The sequence below is a fragment of the Haliotis cracherodii genome, unplaced genomic scaffold, assembly GCF_022045235.1.
Source record: "Haliotis cracherodii isolate W230 unplaced genomic scaffold, xgHalCrac1.p SCAF_5, whole genome shotgun sequence".
In the NCBI taxonomy this organism is placed as follows: Eukaryota; Metazoa; Mollusca; class Gastropoda; order Lepetellida; family Haliotidae; genus Haliotis; species Haliotis cracherodii.
Genome location: NW_027266308.1, coordinates 70,244,363 through 70,267,846, shown reverse-complemented (window position 1 = coordinate 70,267,846; position 23,484 = coordinate 70,244,363). Strand labels below are relative to the sequence as shown.

The window sequence follows — 23,484 nt, the reverse complement described above, 5'->3', positions numbered from 1 at the left end:
TACCTATAACACCCGTCCTTGTACCTTCCATAAACTCCACCCAACACATACTACCAATAACCACAGTCTTTGCAGCAACCATAAACTGCATCCAACACTAGCTACCTATAACCCCCTTCCTTGTACCTTCCATAAACTCCACCCAACACTAGCTACCAATAACCACAGTCTTTGCAGCAACCATTAACTCCATCCAACACTAGCTACCTATAACCCCCTTCCTTGTACCTTCCATAAACTCCACCCAACACTAGCTACCAATAACCACAGTCTTTGCAGCAACCATAAACTGCATCCAACACTAGCTACCTATAACCCCCGTCCTTGTACCTTCCATAAACTCCACTCAATACATGCTACCAATAACCACAGTCTTTGCATCAACCATAAACTCCATCCAACACTAGCTACCTATAACCCCCGTCCCTGTACCTTCCATAAACTCCACTCAACACATGCTACCAATAACCACAGTCTTTGCAGCAAACATAAACTCCATCCAACACTAGCTACCTATAACCCCCTTCCTTGTACCTTCCATAAACTCCACCCAACACATGCTACCAATAACCACAGTCTTTGCAGCAATCATAAACTCCACCCAACACTAGCTACCTATAACCCCCGTCCTTGTACCTTCCATAAACTGCATCCAACACTAGCTACCAATAACCCCGTCCTTGTACCTTCCATAAACTCCACCCAACACTAGCTACCAATAACCACAGTCTTTGCATCAACCATAAACTCCATCCAACACTAGCTACCTATAACCCCCGTCCTTGTACCTTCAATAAACTCCACCCAACACATGCTACAAATAACCACTGTCTTTGCAGCAACAATAAACTGCATCCAAAACTAGCTACCTATAACACCCGTCCTTGTACCTTCCATAAACTCCACCCAACATATGCTACCACTAACCACAGACTTTGCAGCAACCATAAACTCCATCCATCACTAGCTACCTATAACCCCCTTCCTTGTACCTTCCATAAACTCCGACCAACATATGCTACAAATAACCACAGTCTTTGCAGCAACCATAAACTCCATCCAACACTAGCTACCTATAACCCCGGACGTTGTAGCTTCAATAAACTCCTTCCAACACTAGCTACCTATAACCCCCTTCCTTGTACCTTCAATAAACTCCACCCGACACTAGCTACCAATAACCACAGTCTTTATAGATTACATAAACTCCATCCAACACTACCTACCTATAACCCCCGTCCTTGTACCTTCCATCAACTCCACCCAACACATGCTACCAATAAGCACAGTCATTGCAGCAACCATAAACTACATCCAAAACTAACTACCTATAACCCCCGTCCTTGTACCTTCCATAACCTCCACCCAACACTAGCTACCAATAACCACTGTCTTTGCAGCAACCATAAACTCCATCCAACACTAGCTACCTATAACCCCAGTCTTGATAGCTTCCATAAACTCCATCCAACACTAGCTACCTATAACCCCAGTCCTTGTACCTTCCATAAACTCCACTCAACACATACTACCAATAACCACAGTCTTTGCAGCAGACAATAAACTGCATCCAACACTAGCTACCTATAACCCCCATCCTTGTACCTTCCATAAACTCTACCCAACACATGCTACCAATAACCACAGTCTTTGCAGCAACCATAAACTCCATCCAAAACTAGCTACCTATAACCCCCGTCCTTGTACCTTCCATAAACTCCACCCAACATATGCTACCAATAACCACAGTCTTTGCAGCAACCATAAACTCCATCCAACACTAGCTACCTATAACCCCTGTCCTTGTACCTTCCATAAACTCCACTCAACACATACTACCAATAACCACAGTCTTTGCAGCAACCATAAACTCCATCCAACACTAGCAACCTATAACCCCTGTCTTTGTAGCTTCCATAAACTCCTTCCAACACTACCTACCTATAACCCCCATCCTTGTACCTTCCATAAACTCCACTCAACACATACTACCAATAACCACAGTCTTTGCAGCAACCATAAACTCCATCCAACACTAGCAACCTATAACCCCTGTCTTTGTAGCTTCCATAAACTCCATCCAACACTAGCTACCTATAACCCCCATCCTTGTACCTTCCATAAACTCCACCCAACACATGCTACCAATAACCACAGTCTTTGCAGCAACCATAAACTCCATCCAACACGAGCTACCTATAACCCCCATCCTTGTATCTTTCATAACAATTCCTTGTAGCTACCATAAACTCCACCGAACACGAGGTGCCAATACCCCGTCTTGAGGGAGCTACCAATGAACCGATGTCCCTTGATGTCGCCAATGATCCAGGAATGTACCAGGTAACTCACCCGCTTGGGGAGGGACCATAGGGGGGAGCCCTGGATCCACCCATGTGTCTGTGGTGGAGGTGTGATGCCAGGCTCACATCGTAGTCGTGGCGATCGGATGACTTGCTCAGCACAGAATATGCTGCATTTAATTTTACAAACTTTTCATGAGTCTTTGGATCATTTCTGTTAACATCAGGATGCAGCTGAAAGATAAGCACTTTGTTGGAGCTAACGCTTGGCATTCAGCTTTGTTTGGTAATAGTAGTACAGACCATACTGAATTCCGTGACCAGTAAATCTAATATTCTGCAGTACAGTTTGATACATTCTGCAACAAATTTTCATAAATTCTGCTTACACATCAAACTGTGATATCACATATTAGTGAGTGAGTATGTTTTTCCACCACTTTTAGCACATATTCCAGCAATATCACAGCAATAGTCACCAGAAATAGGCTTCACACATTGCACCCGAGTTGGGAATTGACCTCAGACTTTAAGTGTGGCAAGTGAACGCTTTAACCACCAGGCTACCCCACAGCCCCCAAGTACACATCAAACTCTGCTTACATACAGATCAAACTCTGCTTACATACACATCAAACACTAACTACTGACACATCAAACTCTGCTTACATACACATCAAACACTAACTACGGACACATCAAACTCTGCTTACATACACATCAAACACTAACTACAGACACATCAAACCCTGCTTACATACACATCAAACACTAACTACAGACACATCAAACACTAACTACGAACACATCAAACTCTGCTTACATACACATCAAACACTAACTACGGACACATCAAACTCTGCTTACATACACATCAAACACTAACTACGGACACATCAAACTTTGCTTACATACACATCAAACACTAACTACAGACACATCAAACCCTGCTTACATACACATCAAACACTAACTACAGACACATCAAACACTAACTACGAACACATCAAACACTAACTACGAACACATCAAACTCTGCTTACATACACATCAAACACTAACTACAGACACATCAAACCCTGCTTACATACACATCAAACACTAACTACAGACACATCAAACACTAACTACAGACACATCAAACACTAACTACATACACATCAAACACTAACTAAGGACACATCAAACTCTGCTTACATACACATCAAACTCTGCTTACATAAACATCAAACTTGCTTACATACACATCTAACACTAACTACAGACACATCAAATTCTCCTCACACACACATCAAACTCTCCTCACACACACATCAAACTCTACTCACAAACACATCAAACTCTGATTACATACATATCAAACTCTACAAACATACACATCAAACTCTGATTACAAACACATCAAACCCTGCTGACATAAACGTCAAATGCTGCTCACAAACACATAAAACCCTGCTGACATAAACGTCAGACTCTACTCACACACACATCAAACTCTACTCACACAGACATCAAACTCTGATTACATACATATCAAACTCTACAAACATACACATTAAACTCTGATTACAAACACATCAAACTTTGCTTACATACACATCAAACTCTCCCTACATACACATCAAACTCTGCTTACATTCACATCAAACTCTGATTGCATATACATCAAACTCTGATTACACACATATCAAACTCTGATTACATATACACCAAACTTTGGTAACATACACATCAAACTCTCCTTACTTAAATATCAAACACTGCTTACATACACATCAAACTCTACTCACATACACATCAAAATCTGCTTACATAAACATCAAACTTTGCTTACATACACATCAAACTTTGCTTACATACACATCAAACTTTGCTTACATACACATCAAACTTTGCTTACATACACATCAAACTCTGATCACATAAACATCAAACTCTACTCACATTCACATCAAACTTTCCTTACATACACATCAAACTTTGCTTACATACACATCAAACTCTACACACATTCACATCAAACTCACCTTACATACACATCAAACTTTGCTTACATATACATCAAACTTTGCTTACATACACATCAAACTTTGCTTACATACACATCAAACTCTGATCACATAAACATCAAACTCTACTCACTTTCACATCAAACTCTCCTTACATACACATCAAACTTTGCTTACATACACATCAAACTCTACACACATTCACATCAAACTCACCTTACATACACGTCAAACTTTGCTTACATACACATCAAACTTTGCTTACATATACATCAAACTTTGCTTACATACACATCAAACTTTGCTTACATTAACATCTAACTCTGATTACATATACATCAAACCCTGATTATATACACATCAAACTCTCCCTTACATCAACAAACATTCACACAACTCAATCCCCTTATAGCAACAACATTCACACAACTTGACACCCTTATAGCCACAAACATTCACACCACTTGACACCCTTATAGCAACAATATTCACACAACTTGACACCCTTATAACCACAAAGATTCACACAACTTGATCCCCTCATAGCAACAACATTCACACAACTTGATCCCCTTATAGCAACAACATTCACACAACTTGACACCCTTATAGCCACAAACATTCACACAACTTGATCCCCTCATAGCAACAACTTTCACACAACTTGATCCCCTTATAGCAACAACATTCACACAAACTGACACCCTTATAGCAACAACATTCACGAACTTGATCCCCTCATAGCAACAACATTCCCACAACTTGATCCCCTCATAGCAACAACATTCACACAACTTGATCCCCTTATAGCAACAACATTCACACAACTTGACACCCTTATAGCAACAACATTCACACAACTTGATCCCCTCATAGCAAAAACATTCACACAACTTGACACCCTTGTAGCAACAACATTCCCACAACTTGACACCCTTATAGCCACAAACATTCACACAACTTGATCCCCTTGTAGCAACAACATTCACACAACTTGATCCCCTCATAGCAAAAACATTCACACAACTTGATCCCCTTGTAGCAACAACATTCACACAACTTGATCCCCTCATAGCAAAAACATTCACACAACTTGACACCCTTGTAGCAACAACATTCACACAACTTGATCCCCTCATAGCAAAAACATTCACACAACTTGACACCCTTGTAGCAACAACATTCACACAACTTGATCCCCTCATAGCAACAACATTCACACAACTTGACACCCTTGTAGCAACAACATTCACACAACTTGATCCCCTCATAGCAAAAACATTCACACAACTTGACACCCTTGTAGCAACAACATTCACACAACTTGATCCCCTCATAGCAAAAACATTCACACAACTTGACACCCTTGTAGCAACAACATTCACACAACTTGATCCCCTCATAGCAAAAACATTCACACAACTTGACACCCTTGTAGCAACAACATTCACACAACTTGATCCCCTCATAGCAAAAACATTCACACAACTTGACACCCTTGTAGCAACAACATTCACACAACTTGATCCCCTCATAGCAACAACATTCACACAACTTGACACCCTTGTAGCAACAACATTCACACAACTTGACCCCTCATTACAACAACATTCATACAACTTGATCCCCTTATAGCAACAACATTCACACAACTTGATCCCCTCATAGCAACAACATTCATACAACTTGATCCCCTTGTAGCAACAACATTCACACAACTTGATCCCCTCATAGCAACAACATTCACACAAATTGACACCCTTATAGCAACAACATTCACACAACTTGATCCCCTCATAGCAACAACATTCACACAACTTGACACCCTTATAGCAAGAAACAAGAATCATACAGAATATACACACATGGTTCATACAGAATATACACACATGGTTCATACAGAATATACACACATGGTTTATACATATTATACACACATGATCTGTACAGAATATACACACATGGTTCATACAGAATATACACACATGGTTCATACAGAATATACACACATGGTCCATACAGAATATACACACATGGTCAATACAGAATATACACACATGGTTCATACAGAATATACACACATGGTCAATACAGAATATACACACATGGTTCATACAGAATATACACACATGGTTCATACAGAATATACACACATGGTTCATACAGAATATACACACATGGTTCATACATATTATACACACATGATCTGTACAGAATATACACACATGGTTCATACAGAATATACACACATGGTTCATACAGAATATACACACATGGTTCATACAGAATATACACACATGGTCCATACATAATATACACACATGGTTCATACAGAATATACACACATGGTTCATACAGAATATACACACATGGTTCATACAGAATATACACACATGGTTCATATAGAATATACACACATGGTCCATACAGAATATACACACATGGTCAATACATAATATACACACATGGTTCATACAGAATATACACACATGGTTCATACAGAATATACACACATGGTCCATATAGAATATACACACATGGTTCATATAGAATATACACACATGGTCCATACAGAATATACACACATGCTTCATACAGATAATACACACATGGTTCATACAGAATATACACACATGGTTCATACAGAATATACACACATGGTTCATATAGAATATACACACATGGTCCATACAGAATATACACACATGCTTCATACAGATAATACACACATGGTTCATACAGAATATACACACATGGTTCATACAGAATATACACACATGGTCCATACAGAATATACCCACATGGTCAATACAGAATATACACACATGGTTCATACAGAATATACACACATGATTCATACAGAATATACACACATGATTCATACAGAATATACACACATGGTCTATACAGAATATACACACTAAGATCTGAGGTAGAATAGGTTTCAGCAACTCATACTTGCCGTAAAAGGCGATCGGGGGCTCAGGCTCGCTGAATTGGTTGATGCATGTCATCATATCTCCCTTTCGTGGATCCATGCTCATGATGTCAATCACTGGATTGTCTGGTCCAGACTCAATTAATTACAGACTACCTTCATATAGCTTGAATACTGCTGAGTGCGGCGTTAAACAACAAACAAACAAACAAATACACATGTTTCTTAAGGAATATACACAACTGTTGGTACTTTGAAAATGTCTGCACCTGTTTAGAGAGTTGAAGGAAGGCTTTCCGAACATCTTCTGAGGAGGCTGATTTGTCCACACCCAGGACTTCATAGTGGGTCCGGGACATCAGCCTGCAACACAACACAGCTTCCGTAACCATCTTCACTGTTGTTGCATCACATAGTTCCAGAGTGACGTAAACAAACTGTCATGAAGCAAGGATGACCAAGTTTATCACTGCAAAACGGTTTTATTATGGAGAGCTCAGCTTACAGTGCTAGGCAGCGGACATGGCCAGCTCTGATGATAACATGTAGTGTGGATTCATCAACATATTTCCCCCCTACTGACGATCCTCAACTTTTTATGAGCAAAAGATGCATTTCCCCATATCTGTGAACAGTTTTAAAAAAACAGTTCCTGCCAATGCACATTCTTTGTCTCAGTGAAGAATAATTGTAGAGGAAGAATTCATCCTTTTCAGAGGCCGACAGAAAGTGATATGTCATTGCAGACATTTTGTCCCCAGAAAGTGCAGATGATGGATACATTTGGAAAGTTTCCGTGTTACTTCACTTAGGAGATAAACATTACATTTTTTCAGATTTTTAGGGTATTTTTCACTGTTTGATGCCCTAAAGTCTCACGTGATACAATATTTGGGTACCGTTGTACAAAGCAATCTTAGCAATGAGGTGATCGTAACTCTCATACCTTAACATGGACTTACGTCAGTCGTAGCTCTAAGGTTGTTTTGTACAACGGCACCCTGGGCAGGGAACACTCAACAAAATCAGTGATTCTTAGAACATAATGTTTATCCACATTCTAAACGACACAAGTTATCAATCATTGTCTGAAGCACAGTTGTGAGACACACATGACAGCACCCTAATGTTTATCCACCTTCTAAACGACACAAGTTATCAATCATTGTCTGAAGCACAGTTGTGAGACACACATGACAGCACCCTAATGTTTATCCACATTCTAAACGACACAAGTTATCAATCATTGTCTGAAGCACAGTTGTGAGACACACATGACAGCACCCTAATGTTTATCCACATTCTAAACGACACAAGTTATCAATCATTGTCTGAAGCACAGTTGTGAGACACACATGACAGCACCCTAGTGTTTATCCACATTCTAAACGACACAAGTTATCAATCATTGTCTGAAGCACAGTTGTGAGACACACATGACAGCACCCTAATGTTTATCCACATTCTAAACGACACAAGTTATCAATCATTGTCTGAAGCACAGTTGTGAGACACACATGACAGCACCCTAATGTTTATCCACATTCTAAACGACACAAGTTATCAATCATTGTCTGAAGCACAGTTGTGAGACACACATGACAGCACCCTAATGTTTATCCACCTTCTAAACGACACAAGTTATCAATCATTGTCTGAAGCACAGTTGTGAGACACACATGACAGCACCCTAATGTTTATCCACATTCTAAACGACACAAGTTATCAATCATTGTCTGAAGCACAGTTGTGAGACACACATGACAGCACCCTTGTTAATATATGGCAGTGTATTTTATGTAGCTGTGTTACATGCTTTTTGTTGAGATTCAGTAGACGCTCATTGCCTGGTGTTTGGACAGTGATGAGGGAAGGTGGATTCATGGTGAGTTGACTTCATGTTGCCAATCAGTACATACAAGATTTCGCCGAAATTAATGTAAACAGAATTGAATGAAATCTTGGAGAAAAGTTATATAATGGATTACAACGCAAGACCAGATACACAATGAACACTTTTGTAGCCAGATAGTGTAATGACAGAACTGACTTGTGTACTTCTGTACAGATGTGTTGACATGCTTCTTCCGGTGTTGTGTGCTCCGTTAACGTTGTCACATTGTGAAACAGAATCAAGCTCACTGTATGTGTGTATTATGCACACACTGGTAGTCCAACAGTCGTCCAATACTGTGTTCCAGTACTTTAATCATCAAGGTAGTCCAACAGTCGTCCAATACTGTGTTCCAGTACTTCACTCATCAAGGTAGTCCAACAGTTGTCCAATACTGTGTTACAGTACTTTACTCATCAGGGTAGTCCAACAGTAGTCCAATACTGTGTTACAGTACTTTACTCATCAAGGTAGTCCAACAGTCGTCCAATACTGTGTTCCAGTACTTTACTCATCAAGGTAGTCCAACAGTAGTCCAATACTGTGTTCCAGTACTTCACTCATCAAGGTAGTCCAACAGTAGTCCAATACTGTGTTCCAGTACTTTACTCATCAAGGTAGTCCAACAGTAGTCCAATACTGTGTTCCAGTACTTTACTCATCAAGGTAGTCCAACAGTAGTCCAATACTGTGTTACAGTACCTTACTCATCAAGGTAGTCCAACAGTAGTCCAATACTGTGTTCCAGTACTTTACTCATCAAGGTAGTCCAACAGTAGTCCAATACTGTGTTCCAGTACTTTAATCATCAAGGTAGTCCAACAGTAGTCCAATACTGTGTTCCAGTACTTTACTCATCAAGGTAGTCCAACAGTAGTCCAATACTGTGTTCCAGTACTTTACTCATCAAGGTAGTCCAACAGTAGTCCAATACTGTGTTACAGTACTTTACTCATCAAGGTAGTCCAACAGTCGTCCAATACTGTGTTCCAGTACTTTACTCATCAAGGTAGTCCAACAGTAGTCCAATACTGTGTTACAGTACCTTACTCATCAAGGTAGTCCAACAGTCGTCCAATACTGTGTTACAGTACTTTACTCATCAAGGTAGTCCAACAGTAGTCCAATACTGTGTTCCAGTACTTTACTCATCAAGGTAGTCCAACAGTCGTCCAATACTGTGTTCCAGTACTTTACTCATCAAGGTAGTCCAACAGTAGTCCAATACTGTGTTCCAGTACTTTACTCATCAGGGTAGTCCAACAGTCGTCCAATACTGTGTTCCAGTACCTTACTCATCAAGGTAGTCCAAGAATGGTCCAATACTGTGTTCCAGTACTTTAATCATCAAGGTAGTCCAACAGTAGTCCAATACTGTGTTCCAGTACTTTACTCATCAAGGTAGTCCAACAGTAGTCCAATACTGTGTTCCAGTACTTTACTCATCAAGGTAGTCCAACAGTAGTCCAATACTTTGTTCCAGTACTTTACTCATCAAGGTAGTCCAACAGTCGTCCAATACTGTGTTCCAGTACTTTAATCATCAAGGTAGTCCAACAGTAGTCCAATACTGTGTTCAAGTACTTTACTCATCAAGGTAGTCCAACAGTAGTCCAATACTGTGTTCCAACACATTTTAATCATCAAGGTAGTCCAACAGTCGTCCAATACTGTGTTACAGTACTTTACTCATCAAGGTAGTCCAACAGTAGTCCAATACTGTGTTCCAGTACTTTACTCATCAAGGTAGTCCAACAGTCGTCCAATACTGTGTTCCAGTACTTTACTCATCAAGGTAGTCCAACAGTAGTCCAATACTGTGTTCCAGTACTTTACTCATCAAGGTAGTCCAACAGTAGTCCAATACTGTGTTCCAGTACTTTACTCATCAAGGTAGTCCAACAGTAGTCCAATACTGTGTTCCAGTACTTTAATCATCAAGGTAGTCCAACAGTCGTCCAATACTGTGTTCCAGTACTTTACTCATCAAGGTAGTCCAAGAATGGTCCAATACTGTGTTCCAGTACTTTACTCATCAAGGTAGTCCAACAGTAGTCCAATGCTGTGTTCCAGTACTTTAATCATCAAGGTAGTCCAACAGTAGTCCAATACTGTGTTCCAGTACTTTACTCATCAAGGTAGTCCAAGAATGGTCCAATACTGTGTTCCAGTACTTTAATCATCAAGGTAGTCCAACAGTAGTCCAATACTTTGTTCCAGTACTTTACTCATCAAGGTAGTCCAATACTGTGTTCCAGTACTTTACTCATCAAGGTAGTCCAACAGTAGTCCAATACTGTGTTCCAGTACTTTACTCATCAAGGTAGTCCAACAGTAGTCCAATACTGTGTTCCAGTACTTTACTCATCAAGGTAGTCCAACAGTCGTCCAATACTGTGTTACAGTACTTTAATCATCAAGGTAGTCCAAGAATGGTCCAATACTGTGTTCCAGTACTTTACTCATCAAGGTAGTCCAACAGTAGTCCAATACTGTGTTCCAGTACTTTACTCATCAAGGTAGTCCAACAGTAGTCCAATACTGTGTTACAGTACTTTAATCATCAAGGTAGTCCAAGAATGGTCCAATACTGTGTTCCAGTACTTTACTCATCAAGGTAGTCCAACAGTAGTCCAATACTGTGTTCCAGTACTTTACTCATCAAGGTAGTCCAACAGTCGTCCAATACTGTGTTCCAGTACTTTACTCATCAAGGTAGTCCAACAGTCGTCCAATACTGTGTTCCAGTACTTTACTCATTAAGGTAGTCCAACAGTCGTCCAATACTGTGTTCCAGTACTTTACTCATCAAGGTAGTCCAACAGTCGTCCAATACTGTGTTCCAGTACCTTACTCATCAAGGTAGTCCAACAGTAGTCCAATACTGTGTTCCAGTACTTTACTCATCAAGGTAGTCCAACAGTAGTCCAATACTGTGTTCCAGTACTTTACTCATCAAGGTAGTCCAACAGTAGTCCAATACTGTGTTCCAGTACTTTACTCATCAAGGTAGTCCAACAGTAGTCCAATACTGTGTTCCAGTACTTTACTCATCAAGGTAGTCCAACAGTCGTCCAATACTGTGTTCCAGTACTTTACTCATCAAGGTAGTCCAACAGTCGTCCAATACTGTGTTCCAGTACTTTACTCATCAAGGTAGTCCAACAGTCGTCCAATACTGTGTTCCAGCACTTTACTCATCAAGGAATACATTCACGTAGGGGGCCCTTTTCCAGGTTGACATTCATCAATGTTTAATATGACATCATACGTATATTAAGGCCACAAAAAATATGAACCTTTGATAATCTGCTGTTTGTTTTAACATTGTTTACATAAGAAATTGACATGCTCATAGCGTCATATATGATATGTTTTCCTTTAGACAGGTGTTAAAAGATGACATGTAAATGTTACTTCAACATGTACTTATTTGGAGTGCATTAGTCAATTTTTGTATTTCATATAAACAGGCTAACAAACCACATGTTTCATTTTATTTTAAAACTAAAACTGATTATATTACTTGAACAAAATGGGTAATATTTTTTGTTACATATATATGCAAACATGTTTAGAAGAATTGTCTTGGTCTTAAAATTGTTTTTTATATCTTTTGATGGACAGAACGGAGCCAGGTGCATGTGAGTCACCAAGGATCTACAGATTATTCTCTCATTTTGTATTATATCATCAACGAGTTCACCCTTTTTTAAATGTTGTGATCACAGGATATTAAACTGTTTACTTTATTTCTCCAAGAATTGTAAATTGTGGTTGAACCTTATACCAAAAGAGCTTTCTGAGCATCTTTTCTTATATAATTCTGACATGATTTGAAGAGAAATAATCACATAATAAAGAACAAACACATGTCATACATTGAAAATATTTTTGTTTGTTTTGAAATACTCTTTGGGTATTTGATTACATAAAATTGATGCCAAACAGGTGCGTGTCTTGTCCACTTGAGATACACCATAAACTATCAATAGAGATTATCACGCGAGTGTGTTTAGGGATGGTAAATATCCTGCATTAGGAATAAACATTGTATTTAGCGAGCCTTGGCGAGCTTAATACATAGTGTTTATTCCTAATACAGGATATTTACCATCCCCAAACACACAAGCGTGATAACCTCTTTATCATATAATGTCATTCTTTAATTCTGTGCTTCAAAATCGCTTTCCCTCTCTCACAAACATTACTGAAACATTACGAGTTTTCCTGGAATTGCCCGTATTAATATTTATTATGTCACAGGTTAAGTGATGTGTCAGTCGGACAGTGACAGTAGCCAATATAGTTCCAACTGAAATCTGTTTCTTATACAGTGGCGAAGCAACATATATGCAAAACAACAGTTTTTTGTAATTGCCTTTCGCGGCAATCCATCGGTCTGTCCGCTAGAGTAACTGCCCTTTGTCAAGGGGAAGCTACTCTAACCCTAGTCTATGAAACGTCATGGCCACGGTCAGACGTTGTTGACAGTCGGTCTGTCTTGTCATAACGATAAGAAGTGTAGTCAGATGTACACACAGCGAGAAAACGAAACAAGGTAACAATTCAAACATATTTCGGCCAAATCCAACTATATTAATTTGTGGAGAAGATTTCAAGCCTCAGAGGTCTACAAGCACAGATATGGCTACTGATCCCACTTGGAGAGGCCTTATGCCCTCGCAAAACTGTTTCGAAATTTATATCACCAAAGTTGCCAAAACTTATAAAATGCCATAGCTACGTCACAGTTAGACACTGATTTTCAGTATATTAGACTGTTCTTTTGATAATGATAGCAATTATCCCTGTAGTTTATCCAGATTCCCGATGGTTAATTCTGACTCGATCGCCGAATGACGAGGACGACGCCATGTTGTTTATAAACAGTGAAAGTAGTCCCTACTTGACCTTTGATATTTGCATCTCTATTCGCACATGACCCAAACAGATATCATTTTTATCCGTTGGCTTTATCAGGCCGAGAAACCTACCCATTATATGATAAAATTGTTTATCTATTTTATGTTGGGTCCAAAAAGCATCAAATACAGTTTTTCCATATCATGAAAACAATTAGGTGAGATATATATTAATCAAAATACCAGGGTCGTCTTTCTCCAAAGTCATCACAAACATAAAATCAGCAATGCCATAAAATAAAATGGGGGGCAGTTTTTCAGTAATTCATTACATTGGATGATAAGGCTAGTGCTCCATTAATAATGGTACAACATTTGTCAAATTACACTTACAGAATCTGGTGAATGTTGAAATCTAAGGAATAATTTATATGTTAGATAGGGCCATCCATTTCGCTATTACTGCCTTTTTTATGAAGTATGATTTCATTATTTCTTATGGGTCTTTTTAAACATATACAGTTTCAATATCGATATTTGTGTTGGAATAGTTGGTACCTTGTGAACTAAACACCACGGAAACATTTTGTCCTTACCCACAGCTAATTCTCACCAAATGACCTGAGTTACAATAAACTAGTGCTAAGCATAGCGGAGTTATGCCCCCTTTTCTGTGTATGTGTGTAACCTCTCTTTCGTCATTAACGGCAGGCTATCAGACTATATGTTTTGTATTGAATGTATAACACTATACATAAGAACATAAATCCATTTGAATCTTATTTATGTCATTCAGATATTAGGCAGTATTTTGTTCACTCACAGTTTCCATAAAGCTGCTAAATAAAAACAATCGCCGCACAGTTATTTTATCGGTGTATGATAAAAAGCAGAGACATTTGCTGTTTTTGAACGCAGAACAAAAGCTCAGACAACATATAGAGTGTCTGATGTTTCAAACCGGTTTAATATTTGCAGCCAAACTCAATATTCTACATCACTGCGTAATTTTTATAGCCAAAAGTAGATCCAGTGAAAATTCTCACACAACCTTCACATTTCAGATCTTATGAAAATGTGCGTCAGAAAACATAAGTGGGCATCCAGCGGGCTGAACAAGGGCTGCTGGATGTATACCTGAGAGTGTTGTGTTCCATCAGACATCAATAACCTACATAGAAAACATCCCACCATGAACAGCAGTTATTATGTAGGTTCATTCACTGAAGATTTCAGGATATTCTCAAACATATTTCAGACAGAATAATCCCCCAGTCACTCACCTGATGCACTGGGTGACAAGTTGCCAGCTAGGCGGACTGTGACAACCAGTCCTGGTGTGTTTCAGACGTCCACAGACAGCGAACATCCTCCTCTCTTAGCTGCACACTGTCATCCGTCACAGCATCACAGAATGTCACACTACCTGGATGAGGCAGAGCATGATCAGTGGGGAAACGAGATTTGGGACAAGCACCCATGGAACAGGAAGCTGGCAATATCAGGAACTGACTTGCAAGGGCTGTAAAGCAACAGAGACAATACTGTGTAGTTAGTTTACTCTTCTGAAGAATGTATTTAATAGTAAGCTGAGTAAGACTACTGCCATGTTTCCCAACAGTACACATCGAGAACACTGATGTATGTGGAAAGGTGACAGTAGAGGTTGTGTCCTAATGTGAGAGTGAGTGAGTAGGGTATAATGCCACTTAGAACAGTATTCCAGTTATATCACGGCGTGTCAGCTTGATGTGGGAGGAAAGCCTGAAGCGATGCAGGTCTCAGACGTTTACCACTTTGTTGAAAACCCACAAGCACAGGATCTTCCCAGTTAGCTCAAAATTGAAATTCGGTAGGATTAAGGGGATTAGGACTGAGAGGTTATAGTCTGTTACTGACAGTTAGCATTTGTCAGTTGAATTTTGAGTGAACATCCGTCACCTAGGAAAGTTTTGATTCCCAATCTTCTCAATGTTGTTGTTAGTGCAGATATTGGGAGTGATAATCATCTGTATCTGTTGTTACTTTACGTGAGCCAAAATCCTGGCTAGGTTTATTGAGATCAAGTTACCATGGTTACGAAGTGGAGGTCATAACCATTACGGCAGACACTCGAGTTCAAGTCCAGTTCATGCCTCACACAAAGGGTGGTACAATACTGCTTTATGCTGACTGTCAGCAGCCAAAAAAGAAACACCCACAAAGAATGACAGACTCGATAACTTGAGAACATAGTTTCAAGATGGTGACATTGGACTTATGTTTTATCTAGATGCTGCCTCCCATGAAGATCCTGACTTTTAGTATTTGTACCCAAATGCCCTATGAGTGTCATGTGTCTTTATGTATCTGAAAACTATTATTAATTTTGTACATAAAATAAATAAATCTAAAAATAAAAATAAAATTGTTTTTTATTATTTTTCACACACACTATGTCAGGAGATGGATCAGTCTATACTATAAGCCCCTGTTGTTCAGCTGTTGTTCCGCTGTTGTTCAGCCAATTAACACCTCTGATTACAACTGACTGCATTTGAGCTCAAATGGGGGATTTTGAGCTAACTGGGAACAAACCATGAGCCTGGTGATGACAAATCTAGAAATGATGGGCCGCCCACATGTTAGAAATGTAAAATGAATGAATTTTGGAAATGTAATAGTCCTATGAATAAATTGCTGTCTAAAAAGTCTGAAAACATGGGAATTTAGTGCTGAATGAATGATAAGAAACATATTTTAGGACATCTGGCTTTAAAAAGAATATTGTTAGGGTCCTCCAAATTTGGGTACGGGTCAGGCAAAAAGAGAATGAATGCTCCAAAACAGGTTCGAATCTGCGAGAGTTTTAGGTACGTGTAAACCATTTTCGTTAGCTACAAATCTCTGTGGGTACAGATCGACTAGTATCCGTCCAGGCTAATTTGATTTAGGGTTATTTAGCTAAATTGGTTTATGGTCAGAGCCTTTTTCATGGGTCGAAGGGCAATTGGCAGACAGCCTAACGAGTGGGTGCAGAATTGATGGACTAAGGACATGACTATGCTGGAGCTGTTTCCAATTGTATGCTGTATTGGCATTAAGACTGGGACAGACATCTACGAAACAAGTGAGTGTTGTTTGTTTGTGACAACCAAGTAGTAGTAGCCATTATCAATAAACAAACAGCAAAACCACCCTGAGTTATATCGTTGCTTAGGCGCCTCACACTTCTCTGTTTACAACATAATATCTTGTTCAAAGCATCTTATGTTCCTACGCATGCAAACGTCACAGCTGATTCACTTTCAGGATTTCAGTGGTCCAAGTTCAAGGAAGTAGTGCTGCAGGCAGACGAGATACCAACACACATACAACAGGACATATGGCAGATCTGACGACAGAGGTGCAACGTCTAGTGCAGTCTTCTCTAGCACTAGTGAGTGAGTAAGTATGGTTTTACGCCGCTTTGAGCAATATTCCAGCAATATGACGGCGGGGGACACCAGAAATGGGCTTCACACATTGTACCCATGTCGGGAATCAAACCCGGGTCTTCAGCTTGACGAGCAACTGCTTTAACCAATAGGCTACCCTACCGCCCCTTCTCTAGCACTAAACACATGGAACATGTATGAGTCTGCAATAAAGTCATGCTATGTTTTCCTCGTCTCTTTCAGCCTGCCACACATTTGACTCACCCCGGTCGATCACCTTATGCATTTTATTGCTCATCTCTCCTTAACAGGAAAATCTCCTCGTTGTCTACATCGGCATTAGCAATGTGGCAAAGGTTACATGGTGTGCATGACCTAACATCCCATTTTCTTCTTCAGAAAGGTATTCCTTCAGTTCTAAGGTAGGCTGAACATAATATGATTTAGCATTATTCAGATAAATCAGGTTATGGTCAACTCCGCATAATAACTTCTAGTAACTATCCCCACTTACCATTTGTTTACAAACATACGCCTCTTGCAATACCCCACCAAACAATGCTATAAATACAAAGCTATAAATACTCCCCCATAGCAACCATACATCATTTCTCCCATGATGTCACTACCCTTGGTCTTATGACGTCACTACTTTTACTCCCCAACCGTTGAGTCATTCTAACAACATAACACGTCCGGCTGTTAACAATTTTACCTCCTCTTCCCCCCCACCCCCACCCCCACCCCAAATTCCCAAATTCTTCTGCCCATTGTTTCCGTTCCGGAGTGTGACAGTATCTTTGCTAAGGGTCCTTTCTGCCAAACACGGCAGAGGGACAACTTCACCCGAGATAGGGTCTGTATGCAATTTCTAGTCTGTGGTAGGACCTCGCTTATCGCCCCCGCCTGCATCATCCTTACTCTGTCCGTTATATCCCCCAAAACATTGTTTGTGAATCTTTCTTTCTAAGGTAGTCTGAACATAATGCCAGTTTTATAGTGCATGCTAGCCCTCTAATCGAGATACCATACCTCAGTTTAACATGGACACCCCACTCGGACCTAGAATACCAACTCCTATCAGGCCTTGTTCTTTCCCCTTAATGCAGGGTGTCAGGCAGGGTAACAACAAGTACCAATAGACTTTAGTAAGTGTTTGGGTATCACACCGCTGGGTATTGAACCTCCGACCTGCCACTCTCTGCTGCGCTAACCACTAGACCATGTAGGTGGTCCTGATGTTAGAAATAATAGGCAGATATACACAGGGAATGTTGGATCACTTCAAACTGGGGCCTGAAATGTTAGCTATCGTCGATAAGGCTCTATAATACAGCACTGATCTACTACTGGGTATATTGTGGGTCACTCAGTGTCGCGAGATTTTCAGTGAAGGTCAGTCCACCTCGTCACTCTAAACGTGATCATGTCCGACTGAAGACTACGGACTGCACAATCTGACTGTCCCACAGCTTCGCCAACATTTCACCGGCTCTTGGCCAGCTGTTGTCGCTTGTCGCAAAACACTTCCAGAATATGAGCCTAAACTAAACCTACGTTCGAGAAACTTTTTCTCCAAATTAAACCATCCAGATACAGTCACGCGACTAACCGACTACTCAGTGTCCATCCGTGTCTCATGTCATGTTGAGAGGTCTGTTATGTCAGGAACAACGGCACTCAGGATCACTCAGCGGTTTGAGTGACAGAATTTGCTTATACAATCATAACATGACCCCCAAAGGTCATATCAAAACGTAAACGGATGCGTTTCCACTGCTTTACGACAATAAAAACTACCCAAATAATAAATTGAAGCTTCATGTTTTATCAGTGTTATTTCACACAAGTTACTGCGGCATTCATGTGATAATTATTTACTCAGAAAGACATCCTTACATTAATGAAGTGTAATGTTTTACGACATTGGCAGGTGCTTGAAGGGTCGAGTCAGTATACCTGCTTGAAGGATTAACAGGATTTCATCTGGAGAGACTGAAATGAGATCTGCCCAGACGGGAGGAGCGGTGATTGGATTAGAAGAGAACGTTTATGTAAAGTTACAATGTGCACAACTGAACATCACGAAGATGATTTTGGTAAATCAAATACGTGGAATTCCTTCAATGCGTATCGAAATGTGGAAACAAAAAAATTGCATATTATATAGTGTTTATATTAAAGGGGTACTGATCTAAAGCAATTCCCCGGGACAGGTTGTTGCCTTTGTTATTGATTTTTCCCATGAGTACCCGGATGATATAGCAGAAACCTAGACTAGTTCGTAAGCACATTTGTCACTTTTATTGATAGTATAAGGTGTATGGTCACATTGGTCAACAAAATGAAATTTATACAGTTTGGGAAATAATAATGAAATGTAGGTATCTTTGTGGGTAGCATCGGTAATGGTGATGACGTTTTGATAAGTCACTTGCTTGGTAATTGTGCGATTTTGTTTACACTATTTTGACTTGCAATACAAAGTAAATATTTCTCCTGAGCATTGCTTATTTTATCGTGTTTATATTTTTGCAGTCAAAATGTGCAAACTTTTCACTTAGGAAATTTATGAAGCACCTGAATATTCAGTTATTTTACAAAACTTACTGAAAAATATGTCCATCTGTATTATTATGACAATGAATTCCAAACATTTTTATGTTTAATATCATTACCTAGAGACTGAAAATGTTACGATGAAAAGTACATTTCTATATTATTTGGCTTCTAATCCTACATAATAACCTATTGTGATGTTTTTAGGCCCTTTTGATCGTCTTAATCAATTTTAGTTAGTCTGTTAAAGAATTGGAAAGATTTTTCAGTCAAAATGACTGATATATTTACACATTTTATAAATTGCCTGAGAGAATCACATTTTACAAATTGACTGTAATATATACACGCTTACAAAGGAAAAGACTTGTGAAAACAACATCTATCATGCATCAAAGAATTTCCCAATCTTCTTGATATGTGATCTAACTTCCATGAAATAAAAAGCAGGAAATTCCAAGTACAGTAAACTATGGTTATAATGAACGCAAAGGGGCCACGAATTTTAGTTTGTTATCACCGAAGTTCTATAGCATATAAACAGCAGTGGCTTTGACAAAAAAATAAGTTCGTAATATCCGTCAGTTCGTTATTAGCGTGTTCGTTATAAATGTAGTTTACTGTATTTACATATTTAAATGAGATGCAGTGGGTCACAGACAAAGATTGTACAAGTTCCAAGTGTTGTTACACGAGTTAGCACACTCCCTTGAATGGAAATGAGCAGTGTACTGGACATTTTCACTAAATCCGGCGCTCAGTTTCATTGTTGATTGTGTGCTGTGTCGGTAGAGATCCTTATGCTTATGTCAAGGAAAACACTCTTTCTGTTAGTGACAATGGTTTTTAAGGATCTCTACCAAAACAGAACATCATAATAGAACAAAGTAGTTGCCATCCATAAAATAGCTTGTCTTTGCTGTTTATTGTGCGCTCTGATATATGCCCATTGTTTATTGTGCGCTATGATATATGCCCATTGTTTATTGTGTGCTATGATATATGCCCATTGTTTATTGTGCGCTATGAAATATGCCCATTGTTTATTGTGCGCTATGATATATGCCCATTGTTTATTGTGCGCTATGATAAATGCGTGCGTGCGTGCGAGCTCGTGTGCGGGCGTGGTATGTATGTATGTGTGTCTGTCTATGTATGTATGTATGTATGTATGTATGTATGTATGTATGTATGTATGTATGTATGTATGTATGTATGTATGTATGTATGTATGTATCTATGTATGTATCTATGTATGTATCTATGTATGTATCTTTGTTTCTTATCACCAGGCGAGGAAAGATGACTAGACACTATGGATGGCCAACTACAGATGACAGTGTTTGATGGCACAGTGATTAAGCAGGAAGAGAGTGCGGAGACTGTTCCCATGGAGGTATGTGTCACCCTCCCTGGGGTGTGGGGGGGGGCCCATGGTGAGCAGAGCGCCAGCGGCCAGCCAGGAACACCGGGCAGTCGTAAACCAGCCCTTCATCAGAAGTCAGGTGATGACAGGACAGGTACCAGAACTGAACATGATGGAGTTCAAGACTGTGTACTCAAACCATCACAGTATGTCCCCACTGATGGTGACGGTGTGAAGCGGGAACATGTGGACTCGGACACCATGCCTCTTTGTGTAGCTGTAGATGGCTCTTCTAGGAGTCGGGACACAAAGATGTCTGACCAACACATTCCACCCATGTCGAGATTCCTGCTGCATGGGGTTGTCATCGGGGGGAGACAAGAGGGTCAGCACCAGTCAGACTACATCAAGGTGAGGAAGCAGATACGAGAGGCAGATGAACAGGTGCCCCCTGCTAGAGGTCTGTTGAAAAGAATGCTGTTAGATACACATGAAGCTGAGTCCAGAGTGTGTTCCCGCTCACCCAGTGAATCCATTGGCAGTGTCAGTAACCCTCCAGTTGACGACTTGCCTTCAGTGAGCAGATGTGCGCGGGAAGATGTTGGTGTCAGTCCCCCAGGGGGCAGCCAGTGCAACATGGCTGGAACATCCATCATATCAAACCAGCGAAGGTCCGCAAATGACCTTGACAAGGGGACAGCTCAGTCCAAAGAAACAAATTTTGAAAAAAGCTGCGAAATTTGTGGTGAGGTTTGTCGAAGTCCTGGGGGCCTTGGGGCTCACATGTTGTTTCATAAAAGTATGGAAACCTTAGACGGAGATTTTGTGGAGTGTTTTGAATGCAAGAACCAGATCCAGCGGACATACATCAAGTATCATGTTAAGATCCATTCTTCAGAGAAGCCATTAAAGTGCAACATCTGTCACAAAGCTTTCCACCATCAGCAGAGTCTGACCTTTCACCTCAAGGTGCATGCCAGGAAGAAGCAGCACCATGTGTGTCAGGTCTGCAGGAAGGAGTTCGCACACGAGTACTTGCTGCGCCGACACTCGGTCATCCATGAGAAGTACAAGTGCGACATTTGCGGACACCATGGTGCGGACAGGTACCGATTCCTTTCACACATGCGCAAACATCAGGCCAAGGTCATCTACAAGTGTGATGTATGTACGAAAGTATACAGCAGAGAGGCTCCCCTGATCAGTCACAAGAGAGCTGTACACAAGTGCAGCGGCGAGATCAACATAGAAAAGAAGATTCTGTATAAATGTGATGGATGTGGGGAAACATTTCCTGACAAATCCGCACTCAGGGAGCATGTTAACTTTTGTTCGAGTAGAAAACTGAAGATTGAAGAAAACACAGTTTTAGAATGTTCCAGTATTATTTCCTAATACAGGAGAGATGATAGCAGTTAGTGTCTATATACCATAGCAAGAAATGTAACTCAATGCAGGACCTCATGGTCTTTATCCTTAACCCACTTGCTAATGAGGAATGATTGCCTGGCAAGTGACTGACAAGTGTGGGCTGTCATCAGGTGTTTTTTGATTGCCTAGGCTGGACACAACAACTGCTCCGATTGGCTGTGACATAGTCCTCCTGTGTCAGCTATAAAGTGAATATGAGTTTTAATCCCTGCGTATGTCTGCAGTGTTAGATGGTGTCAAATCCTCCTCGGCCTCCAATACCGACATCAGGGAGTTCCCATGTAACAGCAGATGTGAGGACGATGCCATCAAACCTGTCCTCAATGTCTTCACTTGCCAGTGCTGCATGCAGGTGCTCCTGCCATCTGTATTCAATACCTATATCATCTATGTGTTGACCTTTTCACAAATATATTTTATCATTCATTATACTTTGATTTTTACATATTCTAGCAAGGAAACCATGAGACCCAAGTTCCTCGTTGTTAAGGGCCACGTTATAAGATATTTGGTGGCAGTGCTATATGAACCCATCTTTCAACTGGAACTGTTGTAAACCATGTGGAAATAAGATATCCCCAAAACATAAGTTCTTAAACTGGTCAGTGGTCACATGATGCCTCTGTTGATATGTAAAACAATTGTGTTGGTTGATAGCAACAACCTCTCACTTGTCTGGCCACAAGGTACGTGTCACAATATG

The 23,484-nt window shown here is 40.1% G+C and overlaps 2 protein-coding genes across 3 annotated transcripts in view; one reads left to right on the top strand and one right to left on the bottom strand.

The window, feature by feature from the left end:
* The window catches only part of LOC139442945 (dnaJ homolog subfamily C member 4-like), a 42,090-nt gene extending 22,934 nt beyond the window's left edge, over positions 1-19,156 (bottom strand). The window contains exons 1-4 of one of the 2 annotated variants that reach the window (XM_071223869.1): positions 19,038-19,156; positions 15,293-15,435; positions 7,520-7,613; positions 2,353-2,537 (exon numbers count right to left, since the gene is read on the bottom strand). In XM_071223869.1, the coding sequence (XP_071079970.1) occupies positions 2,353-2,537; positions 7,520-7,613; positions 15,293-15,378 (365 nt within the window). In that variant the 5' untranslated portion in view covers positions 15,379-15,435; positions 19,038-19,156. The remainder of the gene's footprint in view (positions 1-2,352; positions 2,538-7,519; positions 7,614-15,292; positions 15,436-19,037) is intronic. The other variant, XM_071223870.1, reaches the window with a different exon arrangement.
* A 206-nt stretch (positions 19,157-19,362) lies between these two features.
* Positions 19,363-23,228, top strand: LOC139442940 (uncharacterized). Its single transcript, XM_071223864.1, has 2 exons — positions 19,363-19,524; positions 21,277-23,228. Exon 2 carries the CDS (start codon positions 21,300-21,302, stop codon positions 22,743-22,745), a length of 1,446 nt encoding a protein of 481 aa, XP_071079965.1. The 5' UTR covers positions 19,363-19,524; positions 21,277-21,299; the 3' UTR covers positions 22,746-23,228.
* Positions 23,229-23,484: the final 256 nt, after the last annotated feature.

Bases quoted from the DNA above. Each gene is read 5' to 3' on its own strand.
- LOC139442940 (XM_071223864.1), top strand. From the start codon at position 21,300: ATGGATGGCCAACTACAGATGACAGTGTTTGATGGCACAGTGATTAAG.